This window comes from Parambassis ranga, chromosome 10 (genome assembly GCF_900634625.1).
Source record: "Parambassis ranga chromosome 10, fParRan2.1, whole genome shotgun sequence".
NCBI lineage: Eukaryota > Metazoa > Chordata > Actinopteri > Ambassidae > Parambassis > Parambassis ranga.
The window spans coordinates 17544559-17568404 of record NC_041031.1 but is presented as its reverse complement, the minus strand read 5'-3'; the positions used below and the strand labels follow the sequence as shown (position 1 = coordinate 17568404).

Below are 23846 nucleotides of genomic sequence, written 5' to 3'. Positions count from 1 at the left end.
TTGGAAATTGTGCTCTTTTGCTTTGTAGAAGGAGGAACATACGGCTGTTTAATTTAGCTTAGCATAAAAAAAAAATAAAAATCCAGGCCATTTATCAGCAATGACTGGTTTCCATAGGTAACAGCTCTCTCCAGGAAATAGCCTGGTACATTCACTAAGACTACAGCACTGTACAGCACTTACAGAGTATTTTTCTGTAGCTCATGACATATTTTAGGTAGTTGAAAAATGCAAATGTTCCCTGTCAGGAAATAATCTGCCACAAAATCTATGTAAAACAACACAGTTGTTGGTTTTACATGGATTTCTTTTTTTTTTTTTTTAAAGTGCTAGTATAAAACGTTTGTTGCCTTCAGGAAAAGCCAAGTTATTCCTCTCATTTATGTTGTGCTAAGCAAAGCTAATCAGCTGCTGCAGCAAGCAAAGCACATTTTACAAAATGTTGAACTGAGCATTTTCTTTCTGTCTGTGCATCATGACAACTCAGAATGAGTTGAGTTCTCTTGAGAACTCTTGAGTTCACTCACATTCAGAAAATTAACATTTGTCCTCCTGTATCCAGTCAATCTGACATCACTCATTGTTTTCATCATTCTTTTGTTGGTTTTAAGAAAGAATAAGTACAAAACCGCCCCGTTAAAATGTCCCCACATCCTCTCAATATGACCTCAGATCTTCAAACCAGAACACATAACAAACATAAAACCATCACAGAAACACACATTCACACTTCACAATCTCTGGTTAAGTCTAGAACTACAGCTGATGAGAGTTTTTTGTGTGATATTCGAAAATGATTGTTTTTACAAAAGTATTCATAAATACAAAGTTGATTTTTTTTTCCTTTTTTGTTTAACCAGAGAATGTAAAAACAGACTTCTTTCAGAAGATAAAACCTTTAACACTAAAAGGAAAATCAAATAAATTACAAATATTAATAATATATTACATTAAATAAAAGCAACTCAAATTAGTTTGAGCTTTTACATTCAAAATCAGCTCCTTGTTTGGTTTCAAGACTTTCTTTCTTCTTTTTTTACATTTCTGAGCCAAATTAAATCTCAAAATATGAAACAAAGGACAAAATAAACTACAGTCAGACTGAAGCCAAATTAATTAACAGAATTTTAAGAGAAAAGCAGCCAACAAATCGAATCAGCTGCTCACTGCAGTCACACACAGTCATTACTGGTATGACTAATCTCAACCTCACAGACCACTGAGCCATCAGCTCCAGCACCCCAAAAAAACTGCTAACTTAAAAAAACCCATTTGCTTCCATCCAAGACTTACAGCACAGCTCACCACTCCGCATCAGTCCAATCCGTCAAACGCCTCACCATTTGTGAGACGTTTGACCGACTGGTGTCAGATATTTATGTAGTTTTGTTTCTTTGTCTCTTTTGTTGCCTGGGGAGTAGGAAAAATATTCACCTATTTATTTAGTGCTGTAAACAGGTTTTTGATTATTGCTAAATTAGCCTGTTTTGTCTTTTTCTGCTGGTGTAACCAAATGGAATGATTTGTTTTTCTTCACAATGTGCTTCAAGACTCCAACATGACAGAAAATTCCTGACTGCAGTAACCAGCTATCTCCACATGGGGGCAACAGTAACCATGACTGGCATAGACAACAAAGGAACCAGGGAGAAGGTGAGCAGACCGGCTGCAGATGGGACCCGTCCATGGCCATTTTTTCTGTTCCACTTGGACCCGTTTCTGTCTCGGCCTCGGGGAGGTTTTGCGGGGTTAGACGCTGGGTTGCGTGGGGGTTTGCTGTAAGGCGGGGAGTACGGCCCATAACCTGGCCAATCATCATTGTACCTTTCAACATGATCTCCGCCCCCTGAGCTGCTGCCCTCCTCACCTGAAATACGGAAATGGTTTACAACAACCTTCTTCCCACGATGCACCCTTCTCTTCTGAGCTTATCAGCACACCTTCTTTCTAAATGCTAAGTCTAATTTCCCCCACCCAAGGTAATAGATAATCAAAATTATTCTGACTGGTGTGCGTATTTCGTGAGCACTTACTGTCCATGAAGTCCATGTCCTGTCCACTCTGAGCATGCCTCAGCTTGTTGGTCGCCACCCTCAGCTCCATGATCAGCTGCCGGGTCCTGACATCTGGACGGGCGATGTCCACCTCCACCTCTGGGTTGTTGATTTGGCTGACCAGACCATCACCAGTCACATCTGGGAGGTATCTAAGCATGAAGGCATTAATGTATATGATCACTTGTGAGTTCATTCTAGCAGTATACAGTTTAATAACACATGTCCATCTGCAGTGATTTAATCTGTTAAAGTGGGTGTACTTTTACATAATCCATTGCCTGCTGCAGCTGAAAGCAGACACCAAATCACCATTACGTCTCTTTGTCTCTCACACACATACAGACACACAGGACTCCAAGCCAGCCCTGACACTGTGACACTGTGTTTGTCTGTGTCTGTGTGTAAAAGAGCAACCAGACCCACACAGTGCTGGTAGCAAGAATTAAATAAACTCTCAGTTCCATCTGTTGCATCTTTCCACCTCTGCACCATCACTCACTCCCTTCTTCTTCCACCTATTCTGAACACACACAACTCTCCTCCCCCTCCTCCTCCTCCTCCTCCCCTTTGCTCTGATCTCTCTCACCTCCCCCGGGTCTGCCCGTTCCAGCAGCGGTCCTCATTAGTGACGTCGGCAGCCATCTTCTCATCGTTGCAGATGGTGTGTGGGAGGGACACCCAGAAGCCCCGCATGGGCCGCAGTCGCTCCTTCAGCTCAGTAACCTGCATGTAGGTGGAAGGAAATTGGCTATGAGTCAGACCTGCTTTTAAAGTATCCTTATTGGACATGGTTGGCTGGGGGAGGCAGCTGAGCTGATATTGAGCAAAATGAAAAACCTGACATGACATTGATTGTGGGTCAGGTCTGAAACAGAAAGTCTTTTGTGTTTTATAAATAGATATAAAAACCTCTTCTCCCTCTCCTCGCCTCTTGATTTCATATATTTTTTGACCACTTCAATATCACAGGACCCCTCTGGTCAAAGGGTTTCTGTCTGCTGCACTCTTATTTATTAGTAGCTTGTTCAAAACTTGGACTATATGTTTGTTTGTCTTTCTGCTATGCTGCCATGTCTAAACCCAGAAAACGGCAAAAATTCCAGCAAATTTCCTTAGTCTTTAATATCAGGACAACTTTTTCAGCTGTTGGGTTTTCTGCTTCTCTATTTGGTTCAGCTTGTGTTGTGTTTCACTCTTGCTGCTCTGCTTAAACATGAGCATAAAGAAGAACTGAGGAGTTTTTGGTTGTGTCTTTCTCACCAGTCGGTCCAGGTTGGTGCCAGCAGCAGTGGTGGGTTTCTCTTCCGGAGCGTAGGTGCGGAACGGCCTCCAGCTGCCCCCTCCCCCCGACTCTTTAGGCGAGCGTTTGGACCTTGCTGGCCTTGGGTTCCCACAACCTTGGAACACCTGAGGTAAAACAAAACAACACATGTGTAAACAGCTATGTCAGAAGGATGTAAAGTACCTGTTTTTGGCAGATATTCTTGCACAACCTTTGCTTAAAGCAGGAATACTTGGTTTGTAGGTGGAGCACTAAGGCAAATTCAATCTATTTTTAACAGCATTGTCAGACATTTGCTGTCCTTCCTCATCTTTGCAGGAAGACAATTCTGGATGCAGCAGCACTACACAGTTCGGGAGTGTCTTCAAGAATTGAATGATGATAACACCTCAAAAATAGATGTGAGAATAAAAGGATAAAAAGAGTGAAAGGGTTTTAAACTACCTAGCAAACATAAACCTAAAATGTTGCGACTACGTAAATAGACTCCATAAAGTAGCTGGGCTGTAAAAGGAAAAAGCCAAACCAGGAGGTTTTCTGCTTCTAACACGACGTGGGCGTCTCTCTGATGGATTCGCTCCTGGAATGTCTGCCATGTTTTAATCATAAAGTGAGGCTGTTATGCTATCCATGTATAATTCCTGTCATTTTTACTGTATTCTATGCCAAGAAGAATGAAGCTGAACAATAATCAAAATTATTGATGACAGTAGATGATTGTTATGCATCAGTTTTTCATGTGCTCTTACCTTACTAGAGATGCTGACACTGTTTTCCTGCATGTGCATGATGGCCTCTGACACCTTCACAGAGATAGAATCAGCTGCAAGCTCCATGTTGAATGGTCCCTCCAGCTTCTCAGAAACCTGGTACAGAGCATCTGAAGAAGGACGGAGCAGATGGTAGGGTGATAAAGTTTTCCATGACTCCAATCGCACAGTTCTCATTGTCCGGTTATACATGCTCTCTGTAGGTGGCCTATTGTAGACCCTGATCAATGTCAAAACAATGGCTCGCTGTGCCTGGAATCTCACTGGCTAACCAGCTGAAAGGGCTTGATTTACATCTGTTTAGGAGGAAGCTGTCATCATATAAAGAGAAGTGTGAAAAGAGAGAAGACTAGTGGTTGGAGCAAAGGGTACATAAGTGGGTTTGAGACATGGATGGAGTGATGAAAGGTGAGAGGAAGCAGTGCACATGAAAAGAAAAAAAATGGGGGAATGTATGGGTTTGATGAAAGGGGAAAGGAAACATGGGAAGACAGATCAATTGTGAAGGGGCAGAGAGGCATGAATGATTAATGGAGGAGGAATTCATTAGGGGAGAAGGAAGTGAAAGTAAATGAGTGACAGAGGCAGCAAAAAGGACTCCAGAATTATTATGATAATAAAAATATGCTAATGTTTATGGGAAAAACTAAAACATGCTGAACCTGACTTGTTTTTATTAACAACATGTTGGAATGTATTGTTCCAATGTCTCCTTCCTCACCCACCAATTAAATTGTTCCATTCAGTGTCCAGGTCAGCCTGATTGGCTAAACAGCCCTTCATCACGTTAAGGCACAGGGAGTGGCAGGGACGGAGGGAGGGCACGCCTCGACACAGCGGGCAGTACCACTGACGCATCAGACCGCGCACACACTCTGAATCTGCAGTCAGCTGATGGTACAGATAAGAAAAAAGAGGTCAGCATCACAACACTTCAGACCTTCACATTCTCTCTGTACTATTGAGCCTTTCATTCCTCATGTGATATGCTGACAAATTACTCTGATATTAGAATGAATAAATGTACCTTTTTGTAATTGTAAGGAATGATTGATAAGTTTATGACATAAAGCAGAAGGAGTTAATTTATTTCACAGCTATATGTCTAGCTCTCCTCCTTCTGGTCCACAAACCCACCTATCAACCCCTCAATATAATGATGAGTAGTGAGTAGAAGTGATGCTGAATAGGAACCACTTACCTTTGTTGCTTTGTTCACAATATCCCGACCAGCAGCCAAGCCCTGAGAAAGAGCTCTGGCTGCAATGAAAGCCCTTGACACCTGAATATACACCCAAGGAGAGCAGAATATGGCTTACTTGTTAGAACCCACTCATTCTAAGTAAGTAAAGCAAATAAATACTATATACACACTTGTACACGAAGTTTGCGAGGAACATCCCCAAATGGCTGCAGCTGTTCGGCATGTTTGCTGACACACTCCAGGTAGTCCTCACTGAACTGATACTGGGGGTTGACCAGTGAGAAGACCCGCTCCACCAGTCTGGACCAGAAGTCTGAGAGAACCTCTGTCAGGCTTACACTGCCGCCTGTGGACAAAAGAGTAAACCTCAGTACAGTTTAGCCAAATGGGAAAAAAAAGAACGGCAAGCCTCAGTTATGTTCTTCTGATGTCACACAGACGGCAACAGCTCAATCTAAAATTATTTTTTGCTTCCTATTTTGGCAAAATATGTCTGCAGTGCACTTTTTTCCCCCCTCATTTCTTCCTATACTTGGGTGCTTGTCAGTGTCTGGACAGAATGAGTACGGGACTTTCCAATCTGTAGTCTACTATACAGCCTCAAATTAGCCATACATGCTGTTTGGCAGACAAAGACAGGTTGACTAAGCAGCAACAGCCTGCAGATGGACTCGGCAGCGAGCACCTGTCATGCCAGAACGGAGCGATCCGGAACAGAAATAGAAACCGTCTGGCATCCGTGGGAATCCAATTCTCTTTCTATTTTTTTTTTTGTCCAATTCATCTTGGCATTTCAGTGCTTTTCAAAAGACAATGCTGCCTCTTTACTGCTGTCCAGGGCTGCTATGGATTTACCACAAGGGAGGTGGACTGATACAGTTAACTGTCAGTCCTGCAGCTCCTCACCAGGCTACTTGACTATATTTAGCCAGATTGTGACCAAACAGTTTCTTTTAGACTTTTCTCTGCAGATATTCCCACCTCATGGTGGTGCTAGAGGCTAATGTGGAGTTTTCTTCATGTTTTCATTGTGTTTGGATGGAGGGGCCATTGCTATTTCATGGTATGTGTCATGGACCACTAAAAGCAGCAGGACATCCACAATCTTAATCAGACGTATATAGGACAAATTATAACAGGAAGACAAACCAACCAGAATAATATCTGCGAAGCTCCACAAATAGCTCCTGGAAGACGTGTGAATTCTGAGTGAAGAGCCGGCCATAGGTCTTGGTAAACATCTGGTTCATGGACTTCTCTGAAAGGTCTATAAGCTCTCTGAAGAACTCTGGATAAAGACAGAGAAAGCAGACATTGCATATGAATCGATCAGCCACCTTTTACTATTAATATCTTAGCCAGGTTTGTGCGTAGGCACTCCTTCACCCCCTTCCCCTCCCGTTAGGACCAACAGCTCACATGGACACTTATATCAGATCCTGGTAAATGAGTGAAACTATTTAAAATCCATCTTTAAGACTCATAGGCAGTCTCCCACTCCTTTAAGCGTCTTTAGGTGACTCACATACATTTTATAAGAGCATGAGGAGGAAGAAAAACCTGACAGCAGTTCATGGCAGGTAGGAGGAGGAAGGCTACTGCAAACCTGCAGCCTCACACTACATGCAGAAATCCTCTCAGAGATTTCAGCTGCAGTAAAGGTGCAGTCCATAGATTTTACATTTGAAAGTTTGTCCTACCCAGCCTGTGAAATGCTGACGTCACATAGAGGTCATCGTGGTTAATCTAGCTTGAGCCAAAAGGTTACCAATCTCTAGTAATGTGGGAGAGGATGTTTACCTGGATGAAGGTCCAGCTGTGCTATGGCAACTGGGAATTTCTAGCTACAAGAAGTCAGATTCCTCTTCTGATGAGGAGGGATGTTGGACATGGATTTATAGACTTCCGTTTCTTTGGAGCACACGTTATATCAGAGACCAAAAGTTAGTATATTTGGGCCTTTGCTGCTTCAGCTGTGCCGTCTTTATTTCTAGACTCTTATGAGTTCCCCAATTTTATTACATTCTGATAAGAAAAGTGCTGAAACCTCATTATACAAAACAACCGGGCTGTCTGCAAAATATTTTCTGTGCTCTTTCAATTTTGTAGCTCAGATATTTGAACAGTGCTGTCGGAGGTTCTAAGCAAGTTTCTAATCAGCTGTCACTTATTGCTTTTTACTCGGGGTGAGACGAGGCGAAGCCCTGTGTAGTCTGTGTTCTCTTTTCTTTCACTATGACTTCAATTAGAATAATTAGACTACTTAATCATTTGAAACCAGATAATGTCCTCCTTTTAATACATGACTAACAAATGAGTCAGCTTCTCACCATCAAACCTGCGGTGTCTCTGGGTAAAGGTGGTCAGAAGGAACTGGCTGTTCTCTTCAACAGCTTTCAGGAAGTCCCTCTCGCTCTGCAGGGCCAGCGTCTCCTCCATCTGACTGGAGCAGCAGGTGTAGTCCTGAGGACAGAGCCGCAGGTGCTCACCTGGAGCAACGTGAACAGGAATTACAGAATCAGAATTACTTTATTAATCCCAGGAGGCCATTGCTTTTTAAAAAAAGTAGGAGAATAACACAGGTGTGGGGTGCATTTGTGGTCAAAATGTTATTATTAATACCTCAACAAAAATTAGGGCTTAATCTCAATCACATTAATTTGGACCATTATCAGGCAGGAGCAGATATTTTGAGTTAGAAAGTCAATTCCTTCACTCATGATTGTCTGTTGGAGGGTTGGGGGGGGGGGTGTCTTATCAAAGATGAAGGTGTGATTGAAAATTGTAATTTCCCTGCATTAATTATTTAGCTTCAATCTGTCTTTCTTTGTCAGCTCAGGTTGTGTCTTTGATATGTCTGAGGCAATGATATATGCAAACGACAACCAGAAGGAGGAGGAGGAGGAGGAAGAGGAGGGGGAGTTAACACACAGCACCCAAAATGTGGAAAAGCTTTGTTTCAGAAATGTTTTCAGCCAGCATGAATACTGCTGCTGTTAATACAGTCTATACAGTCCCATCACTTACTCCACCCTGGCTGATGTTCCTCTCTGCCTCTTTTGTTCTCTCTGTGTGTCTCACTATTAGCCCTCTCTCATCCCTCTATTTCCATTTCTAAACTGCCTCCCTTCATCCTCTTCCCTCTCCTGGCCATCTGCTCCCCTGGCCCACGGGACAGTGAGCCAAGACTTAGGCAGTGATAGCCCAACACACACACATACACACTCACAAAATCAATCAATCCTGCAGTTGTCTCACACACCACATGAAATAAATCCTCTGCAAACACACACATTTTATTTGCAATTACTTTTAATATTAGTCTGTCCGGGAGGAGTGCAGCATCTCTATCAGACACTTTGGTCCAACACATGGTCAGATATTTTAAGGATCTAAACGGCAAATTCTCCAACAGTTTGTACACATGATATCTTTTCATTCCAAAGATAAGATTATCACCACTGAACAGGGCCTGTGGGGTATATGCAGGGTATTAACAGTGGGCTAGTAGGCAAAGACTAATTAGGGGCGAGGTTCTTTGTTGCACCGGTGTATGCAATTTGCTCATCCCCTTAATCATCCTATTTAAAACCGCGCAGAGGGGAGGAGGGGGGGCGGTGTAATTTGTTTTAAACCACACTGCATTGTTTATCCTGAGGAAACGCTCAAGCCTGTGGTGGTCCAACACTGTCTCCCTGGGGCTTTTTAGTGAGTTTAGAGTCACCTTGTACTTTATGGTATTGATCACTTCTGATTGTGTGTGTGTGTGTGTCTGTTTATATTGTGGAACAAAACGTCCCTGTAATGTTCATAGAGGTGTCTGTGGTGCTGGGCAGTGAGTTTGCACTGACCTTAATGTGCATCATTTTTATTTTTATCCCTGCTGAGACTAACTAGAGCATGCTGACGCGTCTGCATTTACCTAACTGCACCGCAACCTCATTTTTTTTTTATTATTGTAAAATAATCCCCGTTTTCAGAGCAGATTAGTTTGCGGCTGCTCTGCATGAGTGAATTAAACTGTCTAAAGGTTTAATTCATCCCCACCGCGGGCTGTGGTGTGCAGAGACTTACCGGAGATTTGAGTCAGAGGAGCGGTGCCTGTGCTGTACCCCTTCTCCGCGTACACCTGCCGGGTGTCAGAGCAGCTCCTCCCCGCAGCAGCCACATGGCTCCGGGTCCCCGACAGGGCAGCGACCGTGCAGAGTAGCACCAGCAGCCGGTACCTGGATAAAGACAGCCGGGTTTCCATCCTTTACTCAGCGCAGGGCTCAACAGCAGAGGGTGGGATAGATGAAACCAGACTATGGGTGCAGCAGCGTATGAATGAATGAATGAATGAGGACTGGCCGGTTTAGATGCACGCAAAAGTCAAAAGAGTGTTTCCAGTCATAGTTTTCCCAGAGAAGTACAAAGAACATCCGGGCCGGGCTCTCGCATCACACATATGTTTCCATCGGCAGTGTCCAGTTAATTTGTCCCGCTGCTCATCTGGAGGGAGAGTGAATGAGGCACTCCCGGCCCGCAGCATCATCTGACACATAAAGTGCGTCAAATTCACAGGACGTAACGAAAGGGATGCCGGATTTCAAAATAAAAGTCCGATTGTAGCGACAAAAAAAAAATACATTACACGCAAATGAAACGGGATATTTCAGTTTCTGTTGGGGTATACTCCAGCCATGTTATCCAGATGTCTCTGGTCCTGGACAAGACATAGTAACCGGACCTGTCAAACTCATTAGGACTACATTCAGACCTCCAGGTTGAAACAACTCCAGTTAGATTGTGTTTCAATTCTGTTCAAATTTCAAATTTCTGTTTCATTTCAAATCTGATTCTGACAATCCTGATTTTTTGAATCAGACTTCATCATGTGGCCCAAAGTTTTTTTTTTTGCATGGTTTGCAACTTAAATTCTTGACTTGATTTTATTTTCCATGTGACAACAAAATACAGAAAATAGTTTTTATATATATCAAGTTATTCATTCTTGAAGTAAGGGAGCGTGGGTATTTTAATTTGAAGGTGTGGACCAGAAGCTGTTTTTGTAACTGGCTGGTTGACAGTGGTCAGAGCGTTTCAAGCACAGAACAATGGGGCGTGCAGGGGAGGACCAACAGGGGAGAGAAGGGTGAGGAGCCTGCGGTGGAGGGGCGGAGAACAGCTGAGCCAACCACCTCAGGGTGCTGAACTGGTTGAATACAGAGAGGTTACAGATATAACACTATGAACAGAAAAATAAACATATACATAATTAATTTTGTTAACTTCAATCTGATATAATTCAATAAGGTAATATTTCTATCAGAATTGACCTGGTAACCGTGTTTTAAGACTGACCAATGACTACCGAGTGACTTTCTGGATGAGCCTATCAGCTTCTGGTTCGGGAAGGCACTGACCAATTGGCTTCCAGAATGACGTCGTATAGTTATCGCGCCTTAGATTGTCCAACTATCAAACCAGGGAAAATTAGAGAAGTAAGGTAAGCTAAATCTCTATATGAACTGATAAACTGATTAATATTGGTTTTATAGGCTGGGAAAAGTGCCATTATTTTGCCAATGGTGGTTATTACTTAGTTTGAAGCTTTAGCTATGCAAAGGATTGACCTAGCTATTCCTCCTACGTCTGTTAGCAGCCCTTTCTTAGCTAGCATAGTGTCCCACACTCTTAAATTGCGTTAAATGTTTTATTGATTGAATACAAAAGTTAAAAATTATAATACTCTCAAAGGAACCGTCCATTTAGCTAGCTAGGTAATGCTAGGGTTAGCTAAGTTTAAGAAGTTGTGTAGCTAGCTTAAACTTGGTCTCCTCTTTCACACAGTTGCTGGACTGGTAAACGTGTCATCATCCATCGACTAACCAGCAATCCAAAAGTACCTTTGGAGCCTTCTTCCAGATAAAATGGAAAGTGGAAGTTCAATTTCAGACAGGTAAAGCCCATTATAACATTTACATGGTATCCTGACTGTTGTAAGCTAACTCTAAATGCTCAAAGAAGTTATACAATACTAGACATGTTTGTAGATTTAGGAGGGTCTAAATGTTGGCATGATACAAAATCTGACACCGCATTCTCATTAGCATAAAAATTGTCTCGATTTAATTGTTTTCCTTCTCTATTAGCATTGACAAGTTGGATTATACATCAGACTCTGGCAGTGACTATGAGGCTACAATGATAGCCAAGAAACGGAGAAAACAGACAGTACCTGTGGCTCAGGTAAATCTCTTCTTCCATGGAAATAGTTCCTTTCAATTAAACCTGTCAATGATCTTTTCAAGCAGTGGTAATTAAGAATAAATTGCATCATTGACACATGACACCATTTAGCTGTAGGAGATGAAAACAATAGTGTAATATCTGCAACACTGTTATAGATCTCTGGTGCCTTCAATTTATCTTGTCATGGTTACCACTAGCTCACTTGCCTACATCATTTCACTCTAAATCCCTAAATAAATCTCTTTCATCTCCAGCCACCCAAGAGACCCAGGCATAATGCAGCATTGAGGGGGATGTCCAGCCTTAGTAACAGCCCCATCCCCACTACTCCAGATCCATCCTTGCAGCAGCAGCAGCAGCAATCCTCCCAGGGGACATTCAGGCAGGTCTCTCCTAGACCTGTGAATGCTGGGATCCAGGGTATCAGTGCAAAGGATATCTATGATGCAGTCTTCTCTGGAAAAAGCGCCATGGTGGTGAGCAAGCCCCCAGCTGAAGAACGTGAGGGGAAGGGGGGAGGTAACACAGATAAACACATGAAGTAAGGGCGTCACTGAGGGAGGCATGTGTAATGAGAAGAGAGTAAAGCCTACAAAGAGAGGTTATTATGTGCTGTCAGTGGCTGACTGATGTGATCCTACAGAATTGCCTTTGATACGCAAAGGAGAGTTTTCATTGGATGAAGTAGGCAATGATCAACAGTACTCATCCATCCCAAGTGTTGTTGTGCTTTGGCCAGTTCCTTTTGAGTTAAGACTGCAAAAGACAGACCACACAGCAAACATAAGACTAAAATGTGGGGTGATCAGTAACAGAGTCTGCTCTTGCAGTTTGCATAACACAGTGCTGATGGGGGTTGTAGGAGAAAGTACACACATACAGATCATTCAGCAAAAATGTGTAGTTCAGTTTGCAGAGTTTGACCTTCACATTGCAGTTACACTATTTACAACAAATCTGCGGCTCAGAAGAAGTGTATTTTAATATATAATGTTGAGACGGTTGACAAAAATACTGATGCACAGAGTAGCAGGAGTGACCAACCAAGCCCATATATGATACCAAGAATAACACAAAGGGTCAGTGGTAAGGTTAAAGCTGAAATCCATAATGTTGTTGAAACGGTATGTTATTATATCCATCTGCTCTTGGAGCTGTGTGCAGCATTGTCATTGGCTGCTCTTTCCCCTCTCAATCCTAAGACGGTGGTGGATGAGTGGCTGTGCAGCTACAAACAGGGCCGAGAGGCGGGGCTGTTGGTGCTCATCAACTTCATTGTTCAGTCCTGTGGATGCAAAGGTCAGAGGTTAAGATGGAGACCAGGCGATGGGTCATAGAGAGTGGGAAGGGTCAATTTTTTGAGAGATTATCTTGCCAATTTCAGCTCAGACAATGATCAGTATTATTGATCTGCCAGTATGCTAACAATGCAGTATGTCTGTGCTGTGATAATCCTGCACTTATTGACATCGCAATATCAATGTTTTGTGAGATTGAAGAGAAAGTCAAAATCATACCATGTAAGTTATTTTTAGGTCAACTAAAAGAGCCAGTATCATTGTAATATCAGGTGGATATTCTGTTTTAATCCCTAGTGTGGAACTTAACGTTATGCTTTATTTATGCAGGTGTGGTGAGCCGAGAGATGTTTGACAGCATGCACAATGCAGACATTATCAGCACATTAACCAAGGAGTTCAATGAGGTGAGTGGAGCAAATATATTTATTTGCTTGAATTGTGTCCTTGGTATACACATTTCATGAATACAAAATGTAGTTCATACTGTAGCTTTTGTCTACTCCCCTGAGCCAATCCTGCTAAAACTCAAATAACCTCCAAGTCCTAAGAGATTATTATCCTTAGTATGATGGAACACGTTAATTACAATCTAATGCTGATAAATGAACACATTAATGAGTTAATCACTTTGGTTTTCTACTGATGTAATTCTCATTAGCCAAATAAACCATAGGCTTCTGCCTCTCCTTGTAGAATGTTGAAACTGTGTTGTATGGTCTTCCTCCAGGATTCCGTGAACTACCCTCTAAGCACTCCAGGCCCCCAGCTGAAGCGTGTTAAGGCTGGCCTGTGTGAGTTTGCGCGGGTTCTGGTCCGCTCCTGTCGGAATAGCTTCATATATGATGAATACCTCTTCCCCACCCTGCTGGCTCTGCTCACTGGCCTGTCTGACTCCCAGGTCCGAGCTTTTAGACACACCAGTACCCTGTTTGGTAAGTACATAGGTACAGTACAGGTGGATAAAACATAGATGTACACATCACACCTTAATTGTTCGATCAATGAAACTACTCTTTAGTTAGATAGGGATAGAGATACTGTTATCTAAAGAGTAGGGAAGTATGACATATCCTCTTGGTATGTGCTCTAAGTATTAATTCAGTAATTCTTCCTTCAATGTTGACAAATCAAATGATTCTGTCAGTATGACCTTGACTCTTCTGTTTGCATGTTTTGCTGTATTAGCCTTGAAGTTGTTGACGGGGTTGGTGGAAGTAGGTGTGATAGTGTATGTTCAGCTGCAGACCACCCAGCGGCAATGTGACATGGAGAAAAGCAAGAGGGAGCATGACAGAGCATCTGACAGACTGGAGGAGCTGCAGGCCACCATCAGTGAGGTGACACATGCAAACACGGAGCCACAAATACATACACTCATATTTTCAGTATTTTATGAACAACATTGGAATGCTGTTTGTGTTATTATTGTGTGCTGCATGTCTGTGGATACACAATAATATACCTAAATGGTAAAAGTACAGAAAATGTGATTTGAAGCACAGGGACTGTTTTGTTTGTGTGTGTTTGGATACATTATGATTTATATATGTATGTCATAGTTGCGAGAGAACAGAGAGGAGCTGTCCTCTCTGATGAACTCCACTTTCCGTGGTGTTTTCGTGCACCGCTACCGGGACCGACTGCCTGAGATCCGTGCAGTGTGTATTGAGGAGTTGGGTATTTGGATGAAATCCGACCCTGAGGGCTTTCTTAATGATGGATGTCTTAAATACATTGGGTGGACACTGCATGACAAGGTAAGTCACATGCACAGAACAAAATGATTGGCAACACATCACACAGTGTTAGTAGACTGTCATTCCTGTATTCACAGTGGGCAACATGATGTATCACAGAGGTAACAGTTCTCTGTCTGCAGCAATCCTCAGGGCAGCAATGGACTGCACTGACAAGCACAGGACTGTGCTTTCCAAATTGAGAAGCTTTTTATTTTGATATTCATGGTCTATGTGCTTTGACAGTTTCCCACATGGGACACTACAGTCAGTAAGACAGTGGAAGAATTACACAGTACACACACTTGCATGAAGAGAAAAAATTCCACTAGCATTAGTGTGTATGCATGTAACAGAAAGTGTGTTATTGTACTTTTTTTTTATTTCTCCCTCAGCAAAGTCCAGTGCGTCTGCAGTGTGTGCGTGCCCTGCAGGGTCTGTACCAAGAGAAGGAGTTCATTGGCCGCCTGGAGCTTTTCACCAACAGATTTAAAGTGAGGCATCCCCCTGGATTGGCCTCATTTTCTTTATCTTTTTCTCCCCCTTTCTGTCTGTCTGTCTGTCTCGGCATTTGTTTTAAATCTATTGTTTCAGCTTTTCATATTGTTTCCATTTTGTTGCTTGTCTTGTTTCTCCACCCAGTGTTTTGTGCCCCTTTTCAGTATTTCCTTGCCTCATATATTTTTTTTCCTCATTCCCTTTTGTTGTTATGGTCCCTTCCTTTGTCTGGGCATGTGTCTGGAGGAATTAATTGCTGCCAGTTACTGATGGTTAATAAGCTCTTCTCAAACACATGAAAACCCCTCCTAAGCCACATGTGCAGCAGCAGATAAATGGTATTTATGCCATGGCTTAGTGCCTAATCAGTAGGCTCATGTGTGCGCATGTATGTTTGTAGATACATCTATGAATGTCTGTGCATATTATTTTTGGCTCAGTATGTCTGTTGACATGATTGAATCCTATGTGTGTGCTGCTATCTGAATGTGTGTGTTGTGTGTCTGTGTTTAGAAAAGGATTCTCAGCATGGTGCTGGACAAGGACCCAGACGTGGCAGTGGAAGTGGTCAATCTGTTGCTGCTTCTCCAACAGTGAGGGTTTTTTCTGTCTCTGGTGGTTTCTATGTGGTACTCTCTGAAACATGCAGTGCCAGAATTTAATGTAGGAGACCTTTAAGACACAGTTTAAGTTTTGCTTGAATTAAGCTATGCATTTGGAGCTGTGTCCTTTTTCAGATCACAAAATAAGAAAGACTTACTAAATCCATGAAAAATGCAGCTCATTTAGAAAATCACTAAAGAGTTTTTGCTTTATTTAATACACATAATTGACCAGCATGTGCTTTTTGTGTGGACACTTGCAGGACAGAGGAAGGCCTCCAAGAGGAGGAGTGCAGTCACATCTATCCCCTGGTTTATGCTGAACACCGAGGCCTGGCATCTGCAGCTGGTACCTTTCTCTACAACAAGTACGCTTTCATCCCATTCTGTCAAACAAATGTTCAGAACTGAAACTGATGTCTCACTGATGCAGCTTTGTTTGTGTGACCCTGTGACAAACTCTGTGTCGTTGTTGTGTTGTTTGTTGTGCGATTACCTCATTGATGACATTCCTCACAGAATTGATGTAGCATATTTTCGTGGTTAATTTCTGTCATTGTTTTTGGTTCATGTAATAAATTGAAGTTATTTTTATCCATACTATCAGGCTGAAAAGCGTGATTGCCACTGCCAAGAAGGAGACGGATAAAAGTGACAATGCAGCCTTTCTTAAGATCCTCATCTCTTTCTACATCCAGAGTGAGGTACTGTAATATACTTTACTTCCCTCTCCCTATCTTACTAACATTTCTTTATGTCACATATGTAAAAATGATTCAAGTAATTTTTATGCTACCCTCCTAGTGACAGTCAAGGCAGATTTTAGGTGTTTTGAGTTATTCATACCTGCATATCTGTGCCAACGTGGCCATTGGCCAATCATTACCCATAAATTGTCAAACACACTGGTACTCGAGCATTTAAATCATTCACTCTTTAACAGTTCCATGAGCATGCAGCATACCTGGTGGACAGTCTGTGGGGTGCAGCAGGATCTGAGCTCAGAGACTGGGAAACTATGACAGGTTTCCTGCTGCAGGAGGCAGGAGGTAAATCTGTAAAAACAGTAGTGTTGGGGACAATACACCAAGAGTCTAAATCATAATGTATACAACTCATGTTTTTGCTTGGTTGTATTTGCTCCTCTGTCTTCTGTTCATTTATTTTGTTGTCTCAGTGACCTGCTCCTTCCTCTGCCTTTATGTTGGCAGGTCTGGTGTATGAGGAGGAGGGGGCTCTCATAGACCTGATGATGTGTGCCATGAGACAGGCAGCACAGACCACTCCCCCACATGGGAGAACTCAGGGCAAAAAGGTGGCTACACACAGACAAATGCATGAATATGATTTTTTTTGTTGTATTTTCCCTGGAGCAGTGCTGGCCTTTGCTTAAGTATGAAGTAATGAATAGATGAATGTATGTTTCTCTAATTCTAGACGGTAATTCTTTCCCTGCATTAATTTGGGATTAGATGCTGAGTGTGAAGGATAAAAACATCCAGAAACAAGACAAGAGACTCATCACCACACATTTCATCCCCTTACTGCCACTGCTGCTTGCCAAGGTAGAAAGCCTAGACTCACCAACCTACACATAGGCAGTATTTTTTAATTGTATTTCACATGATTTAATGCTGTTTTACTGGCCTGCAGTATTCAGCAGATGCAGAGAAGGTGTGCCTCCTCCTCAAAGCTCCCATGTACTTTGAGCTGGAAATGTATAGCAATGCTCAATGGCTGGAAAAGGTAGGAGGGCTAATAAAATTACTAGTTCTGAATGGACACATTATTCCCTCTTCATTGTTTCCTCTGTCTTCCAGCATCTGGACCTGTTGCTGTCCCAGGTATGTGGCATAGTGGAGAAGCACACAGAGGTCACCGTATTGGAGGCTTGTGCCCTCCTGGTTGGCTCCGTGTGCTCTGATCGCTACACCTTTTCCTCCCGTGCACGCCTGGCGGTCAGCCAGCTGCTGGACAGCCTTGCTGAATATTTCAGCACCTACCAAAGTGACCTGCTGCAGGTTAGAGAGTCAGTAAAGCAAATGTGTAATTGTATAAAATGCTTGCAAACAGTACATTCACAATAACAATGTTGAAAAATTATATTTTTTATAAAAGCAGGTCATTTAAATTACATTTTTGGTGTTATGTTTTTTTTTATAAAAATGCGGCTGTATCAGCCATTTGAAAGGTGTGTCCATGTGTGACTGTACACACAGGGTACTGCAGATGATGATGATGATTCATATAGTGCAATCTCTGCTTTGAAAAGGATTGCTGTCTTGAGCAGGTAACTCATAATATACATGAGATTAGTACTGACAACACAGAGGCATGTGACACTGTTTATGTATGTTCACGTTCTTCAGTGCTATGGACCCAACGGGGTGGAAGCTGTTTAACTCCTGTCTGGAAATGCTGAAAAGCAAGATAAACTCAGGATTGCTTGACAAGGAGGTTTGTGACAGTTTCATATGTTAGTTAGAGTATATTTGATGGATTCATGCCATCCGAGTGTCTCAAGAATACATTGTTTTGTAGGTATTGATCTATTGAATCTCAAATCTTTTTAAATAAGGTATATAGAAGTAAACATCTTTCTCTGTAATTCCAGCTCATGGTGCCAGCTCTGAAGTGTGCAGCCTTTCACCTGATGTGGGCTAAAGTGAATGCGACCAACTCCAAGCCAGCCGAGGTGCTCTTTTCTCTTTATAAAACTTTTTCTCCATCTGCTTTTTAATTAAACATTGTGAAGTAGTCTGACCTTGTTTCCGTCCTCAGCCTTACCTGCATGTGATAAGCCAGTCCACATGATTAATACTTTCATAAAGGCATTCACATCACAGCAGAGCCCACGGTGACCATGCTGGTAGCTTTCCTGTGTGTTTGGGGAGCTCTTCTTCTGTGTGATGTTCAACAATTCACCAGCTGCGAAGACAGCAGGCAATTACCGCAACAGTCTGTTAGAGTGCATCTGATCCCACAGTGACACTCGAATATTTATTTCCCAGGGTTCACACTTTTTCTTACTGTTTGTTTTTTTACGTATTTGTTGTCTCATTCTGTTTAATCTTTCTTCACTTTTTCGCTCCGTTCCCATGAGCCCGATTTTCTCTCAGTTTTATTTTCACACACCGAGCACGTCAATATTACTCATCCAGCCATTTGTGTGCTTTCCTTAACAGGCTTCCAGAAACGACACATACAAATCCCTTTTTAGTGTTCAGCTATTTTGATTCCTTGTCTGTTTTACGATTTGCTTCATCACTCTAATATTTATCCTCCTGTGAAATGCACTCAGAAGATACATTCATATCTAATTAAAGACATAACTGCAAACAAATACCAGTGTATTTTATACGTTAAGTAATCTTGTTGTGCATGTCACCAACTGCTTTGAAAACAGGGTGGCTCAGTTAACAGGAACAGACACATTTATTACTCAAACTCTTGTTTGAGTAATAAACATAAAATAGGTGTTGCCCTGTGACTATTTTAATAATGTTTTGTATTTTCTTGTAGATTGAGCATATGTTATTTGGTTAAAATACTAGAATACTTAAGAAACTCTCATTAGATGATGGTCTGTCTGTCTCTGTTTTTGTCCTCGCTTTCTCCCAGGCGGAGCTGATTCGCCTGAAGAAGGATGTGCGTTCCTTCTGCAGAATCAGTCAGACATGTCTGTCTTTGGACCAGGCTGAGATCAGGGATCAGGTAAGAGATACACTGATCATCACACCTTTTGAACATTGAGCCAAAATGTTCACAGATATGAAAGTTTTTTTAATTGTTAGTTCAAAACAAAGGGCCCAGATTAGATTGTGTGACATTAGAGAGTGCAGAAAAATTCAGAATCTGTGAGAATTTTCAGCCTAAATGTAACACCACAGCTGCTTATTCCTATATCTGCAGACAAACTCATTAGAATATGATTTTAAGTGACAGAATCTTCTGTCCAATGTGGCATACAATTCTGCTTTTTTTACTCAAATGTACAAAATACAAAATTTTCGTGGCTTATTTTATGTCGACAGCTGATTGATCATTCATCAGTCTTGACATATTTCTTTTTTTCTTCCATACACAGGCATTTGAGATGTTGTGTGACTTGCTGCTGTTGTACAGTGTGAATTCAGTGCGCTCTGAACCTGCTCTCCAAACACTGGTCCACCTGCCCTCTGATTCCTTGCGGTCTGAGATGGCTGCTTTCCTTCTGGACTACATCTTCTCTGACACTGAGGAGGCTGGTAAAAAACATTAAGCCTACTTTTAATAAGTATTGGCAGTTTTTTGTAGAAGCAGTGAGCATTGACGCAGGTGACTCAGCACTGTTAACAGACGTCATCCTGTTTTAGAAATATAAAGATTTTGTTTTTCTTGTCAATGTGTAATCGTTTGGAAACTGCTGTGCTGAAACCATGCCATAGCTCTCTCGGAGGGCTCCACCTTCGTCTGTGCCTGCAGATATAGTTTTTGATGTCTTGGATTTGAGAGTCTTCTTCTGTAAATAATCTTCTTTTCCATATTTTATGATGCTCTGCCAATCCCCATGAAAAAATAACAGTTTACCCAGAAGTTGTGTTGTGCCTTATTAACACCTGAATGCTTCCTCTAACTGTTGGTTTGTTTTTCTCGCCTCTCTAGAAGAGGATGAGGAAGAGGGGAAGATAACTCTTCTACAGAAGAAACGCAACCAACTAGCAGGCTACTGTAAGCTAGTCATCTACGGGGTGATAGACCTCACAGCTGCCACTGATGTCTTCAAGCATTATGACAAGGTGAAGGGGTCGTTACAATCCTACATTATAAGCACACAGTTATGATGTCTGCTGACTCACCATTGTGCGCACATGTAACGGAAAGGTGTTATGAGTTTAAATGATTCATATTTAAATTAAAAGTTTAACAGCTGGACTGACTCTTTGGAGGAATTAATTGTGTTTGGAATATGAGAAACAAGTTGATTGAAAAATGTAATGATGGAGTATGTGTAAGAGCGTGGAGGAGGGTGTGAATCTGTTTAAGAAGCAGCAAGGTGTTGAGAATGAGTCAGAGCGAACACCAGCTAAATGAAGCACAGAAGACTAGAACAGGATGGTTATTTTTACATTTAGCCAGAAAATTTAGCCAGTGCTGGTAATTAAATTAATGTGATTTTTTTTTCTGGTCTGGCCTTCTCCAGTGCTTTAAAGACTTCGGAGACATTATTAAAGAGACTGTGAGCAAGACCAAACTTATCAACCCCATACTGAGTGCCAAAACCATCTGTCTGAGTCTGCAGCAGGTGTGTCACTTTACCAGCTTGTTATTGTTATTCTGATGATTATAGAAGATTGTATTGACACTGTCCATATCTGTAGAAAACGTAGATGCATGTTAAAAGTGGCATCTTTATGTGTTCAGTTATACTCAGAGATGCTCACGGAGGACCGCAGCAAGCGGAATCTCACTGAGATCAGAGACTTGGCCAAGAGACTCGCCATGAGCTTTGGCGTTGATCTCCATCGTGCCCGCAAACCGGTGGTGGCCCTGCACATGTCAGTAACACATATTTATCCTGACAAACATACACAGATCACTCCTGTCATGACCAGTGTTAATTTTGAAATGATAACCATTATAATAGCATTTTAGAGGCAGTAATGGCTTTTTGGATTTGATAAAAATATTATGATCAATGCAGATTCTGTGTGAAAGCTTTTTTGATTGTTGTGTTTGTCGTCAGGGATGGTATACGTTTTGCATTTCGAGATGTACAGGATGGAGAGGAGCCGTATCCAAATATCCCCTTCTTGCAGGTCCTTAGTGAATTCAGTTTCAAGTTGTTGCCAAAGGACCGCGCCCAGTTGTAAGAAGTAAAAACACACAAACTCACATAGACATGTTTACTATCATCCTGGAACCTGCAACAATTATTAAGAATGGCAGTTTAATTGTCAAAAAGCACCGAACATGTAAAGTACTGAAGCAGCGATTTTGCCGAAAATACAGTTTTTATGGTTGTCAATAATTGGTTCATTATTCATGGTATTAATTTAACTTTGATTCCTCATTATTAATTTGAAGCCGATAAAACTGAACCTAAAACATTAACAAAGGTTTGTTTGGTCTTTGTCTTCATCCCCTCCTAGAGCTGAGTTGCTGAAATCAGAGTGTCCCAGTGCTGCCCTCTCCTGGCCAGCAGTCAGAATGTATCAGCGGTCATTAGAGACTCGCTCCACAGCCAAGTCCAGAGAGCAGGAGGAGAGAGATGATACAGTCTCCTTACAAGCAACTCCTGTAGCCAAACGCAGGAGGACTACTGCTAAAGGTGATAGACATAGTAATACACCAAACAGTAAATCCTGGGCTTAGAGCAATCAAACTGCTACTGAAGGTTAAATTAATTAGGTTTTCACTGGCAAGAGTGAAAAGGTTTTCCATTTCCAGTAATAGAAAACAAAGAAAAACTGGTGACTTCTGCCTCTTCCAGGTTCAGTGCTGAGCAGTGTCAAAGGATTAGAGCTGGAAAGCAGCAGTCTCCACAGCCTACACACACCGGTCCTCACCTCCACTGTCCAGAAACAGCCAGACAAGGCTCCAGGAAAATCCACAACTACAGAGTCTGATATTGGCAGTGGCATAACTGAGCTGGGGTCAGAGGATGAGTTTTCCTCAGGGTACGTCTTATCTTCAGCACCTTTGCAGTATCTAATATCACTATTTCAGAGATTTGGAATTTACCTGCAGGCACCTGCCAAATGCTGGAAATGGCCACAGGTCAACTCATTTCTGTCAGTGTGCAGACGGTCTCTGTTGAATATGATGTGCTGTGCATGTAGTCAAATGTGTATTAGCTTTAGAATAAACCTGCCAATAGGACTGGTAAAAGGAAAACAATTGAGACTAAAGCTTCTTTAGTCAGGCTTTGTGTTATTAAATAAAGTTTCAACAATGAATCCTACATGAGGTTCACTGGCTGCTTTGAACAATTGAGCAGCTTCTTAGAATATATGTCCTGTGAGACATAAAGACAGATGACTGCTCCTCCTGTCACTCTTCAGGTTACAGATGAGAAAAGTGAAGGCCACCAAACGACGCCAGGTGCTCCCAACTACAGAGCAGCAAGACCTGACCTCCCACCTCAGTTTGTAAGAGCGATCTTAAAAAAGCATATTTTTGATTATTTGTTTTTATATTGTGAAACATAATGTTATCCCAGAATAATAACAGAATTTATCTCTGTGTGTGTTTACGTATGGTACCTAGGCTTTCTCTGATCGAGGATGTGTCAGAAAGAGAGGAGCCGCACATTGAAGATTATGAAAGTGACTCTTCATATAGTCTGGTAAAAACAATAAAAGTTGAAATGTTGGTCATACCGGTTTCAAACAAATTACATATGAATTTACATCAGATGTGCTGTTATTACAATTAACATGTCTACTTTAAATGTCTTTAATATTTTAAACGTTTGCAGTAGTAAACATATTTATTAAATATAATGAGTTTATTTAGCACACGCTCTTCTGTATGAGTACATTATACTTGTGATTTGTGGAGCTGCTGCAGTCTCATTAAAGGATATGGCAGCAATTAGAGTGCTGCTACCGTATGATGAATACAGTATCAATGTTTGTTAATGTTGTGTCTCCTCCTGATTAGATTAAGTTATCTGAAGTACTGGTGTGAATTTTAAACAGTGTTTCTAGTGGTAAATTAAAAATTAAGTAACATGTAAGATCCTAACCGGCTCCCACTTTTTGATTTGCAGCCTTCAACACGACACACCTCTCTCAGCATCATGGATGAGCTGTTTGACTGAGGAGAGGTCTGGATTCTCACAGCAGTCCATGAAAAAACACATTTTGCTGTTTCTGTGCATCTGTTTCAGTCTTCAGAGGCAATAATTAGAGCCATCTGTTTATCTGAATGCTCCTTTTGTTGAGTTCACCTTTCAGATCTGTTTAGGTCATGAATTCAGGGGACAAAAGCTGTTCTAATTACAGATTAGGAATGTTAGTGTTAGGAAAATATGGCAATGTTAAAAAATACATTTGTTTGAAAGATACATTTGTCAGAAAGATAAAAACCTCCTACGTTCTGTTTTTTGAATTTGGTTTCTTACAGTTGTTGACAACAAATTTTGTCTGTTTGTTATATTGATGTTTATTAAATATGTT

At 41.6% G+C, this 23846-nt stretch overlaps 2 protein-coding genes across 2 annotated transcripts; one reads left to right on the top strand and one right to left on the bottom strand.

Moving 5' to 3' along the window:
* Positions 1-1547: 1547 nt before the first annotated feature.
* Positions 1548-23697, top strand: stag3 (STAG3 cohesin complex component). The gene is made up of 35 exons (XM_028416096.1): positions 1548-1653; positions 3321-3469; positions 4151-4241; positions 4856-5026; positions 11146-11254; positions 11448-11544; positions 11802-12023; positions 12750-12846; positions 13176-13252; positions 13576-13780; positions 14034-14185; positions 14408-14605; positions 14980-15078; positions 15596-15675; positions 15948-16052; positions 16292-16388; positions 16628-16733; positions 16896-16999; positions 17157-17249; positions 17338-17430; positions 17505-17705; positions 17904-17974; positions 18054-18141; positions 18299-18379; positions 19306-19398; positions 19772-19931; positions 20329-20462; positions 20867-20968; positions 21088-21221; positions 21410-21532; positions 21816-21994; positions 22157-22343; positions 22728-22814; positions 22933-23011; positions 23438-23697. The coding sequence occupies exons 5-35, from the start codon at positions 11226-11228 to the stop codon at positions 23486-23488; spliced, it is 3624 nt and encodes a 1207-aa protein (XP_028271897.1). The 5' UTR covers positions 1548-1653; positions 3321-3469; positions 4151-4241; positions 4856-5026; positions 11146-11225; the 3' UTR covers positions 23489-23697.
* On the bottom strand, positions 1590-9565 carry gpc2 (glypican 2). Its single transcript, XM_028416095.1, has 11 exons — positions 9388-9565; positions 7644-7802; positions 6467-6601; positions 5484-5659; positions 5311-5391; positions 4835-5000; positions 4089-4219; positions 3318-3464; positions 2644-2780; positions 2034-2206; positions 1590-1867 (listed from the first exon to the last, which is right to left on the bottom strand). Exons 1-11 carry the CDS (start codon positions 9563-9565, stop codon positions 1590-1592), a joined length of 1761 nt encoding a protein of 586 aa, XP_028271896.1.
* Positions 23698-23846: the final 149 nt, after the last annotated feature.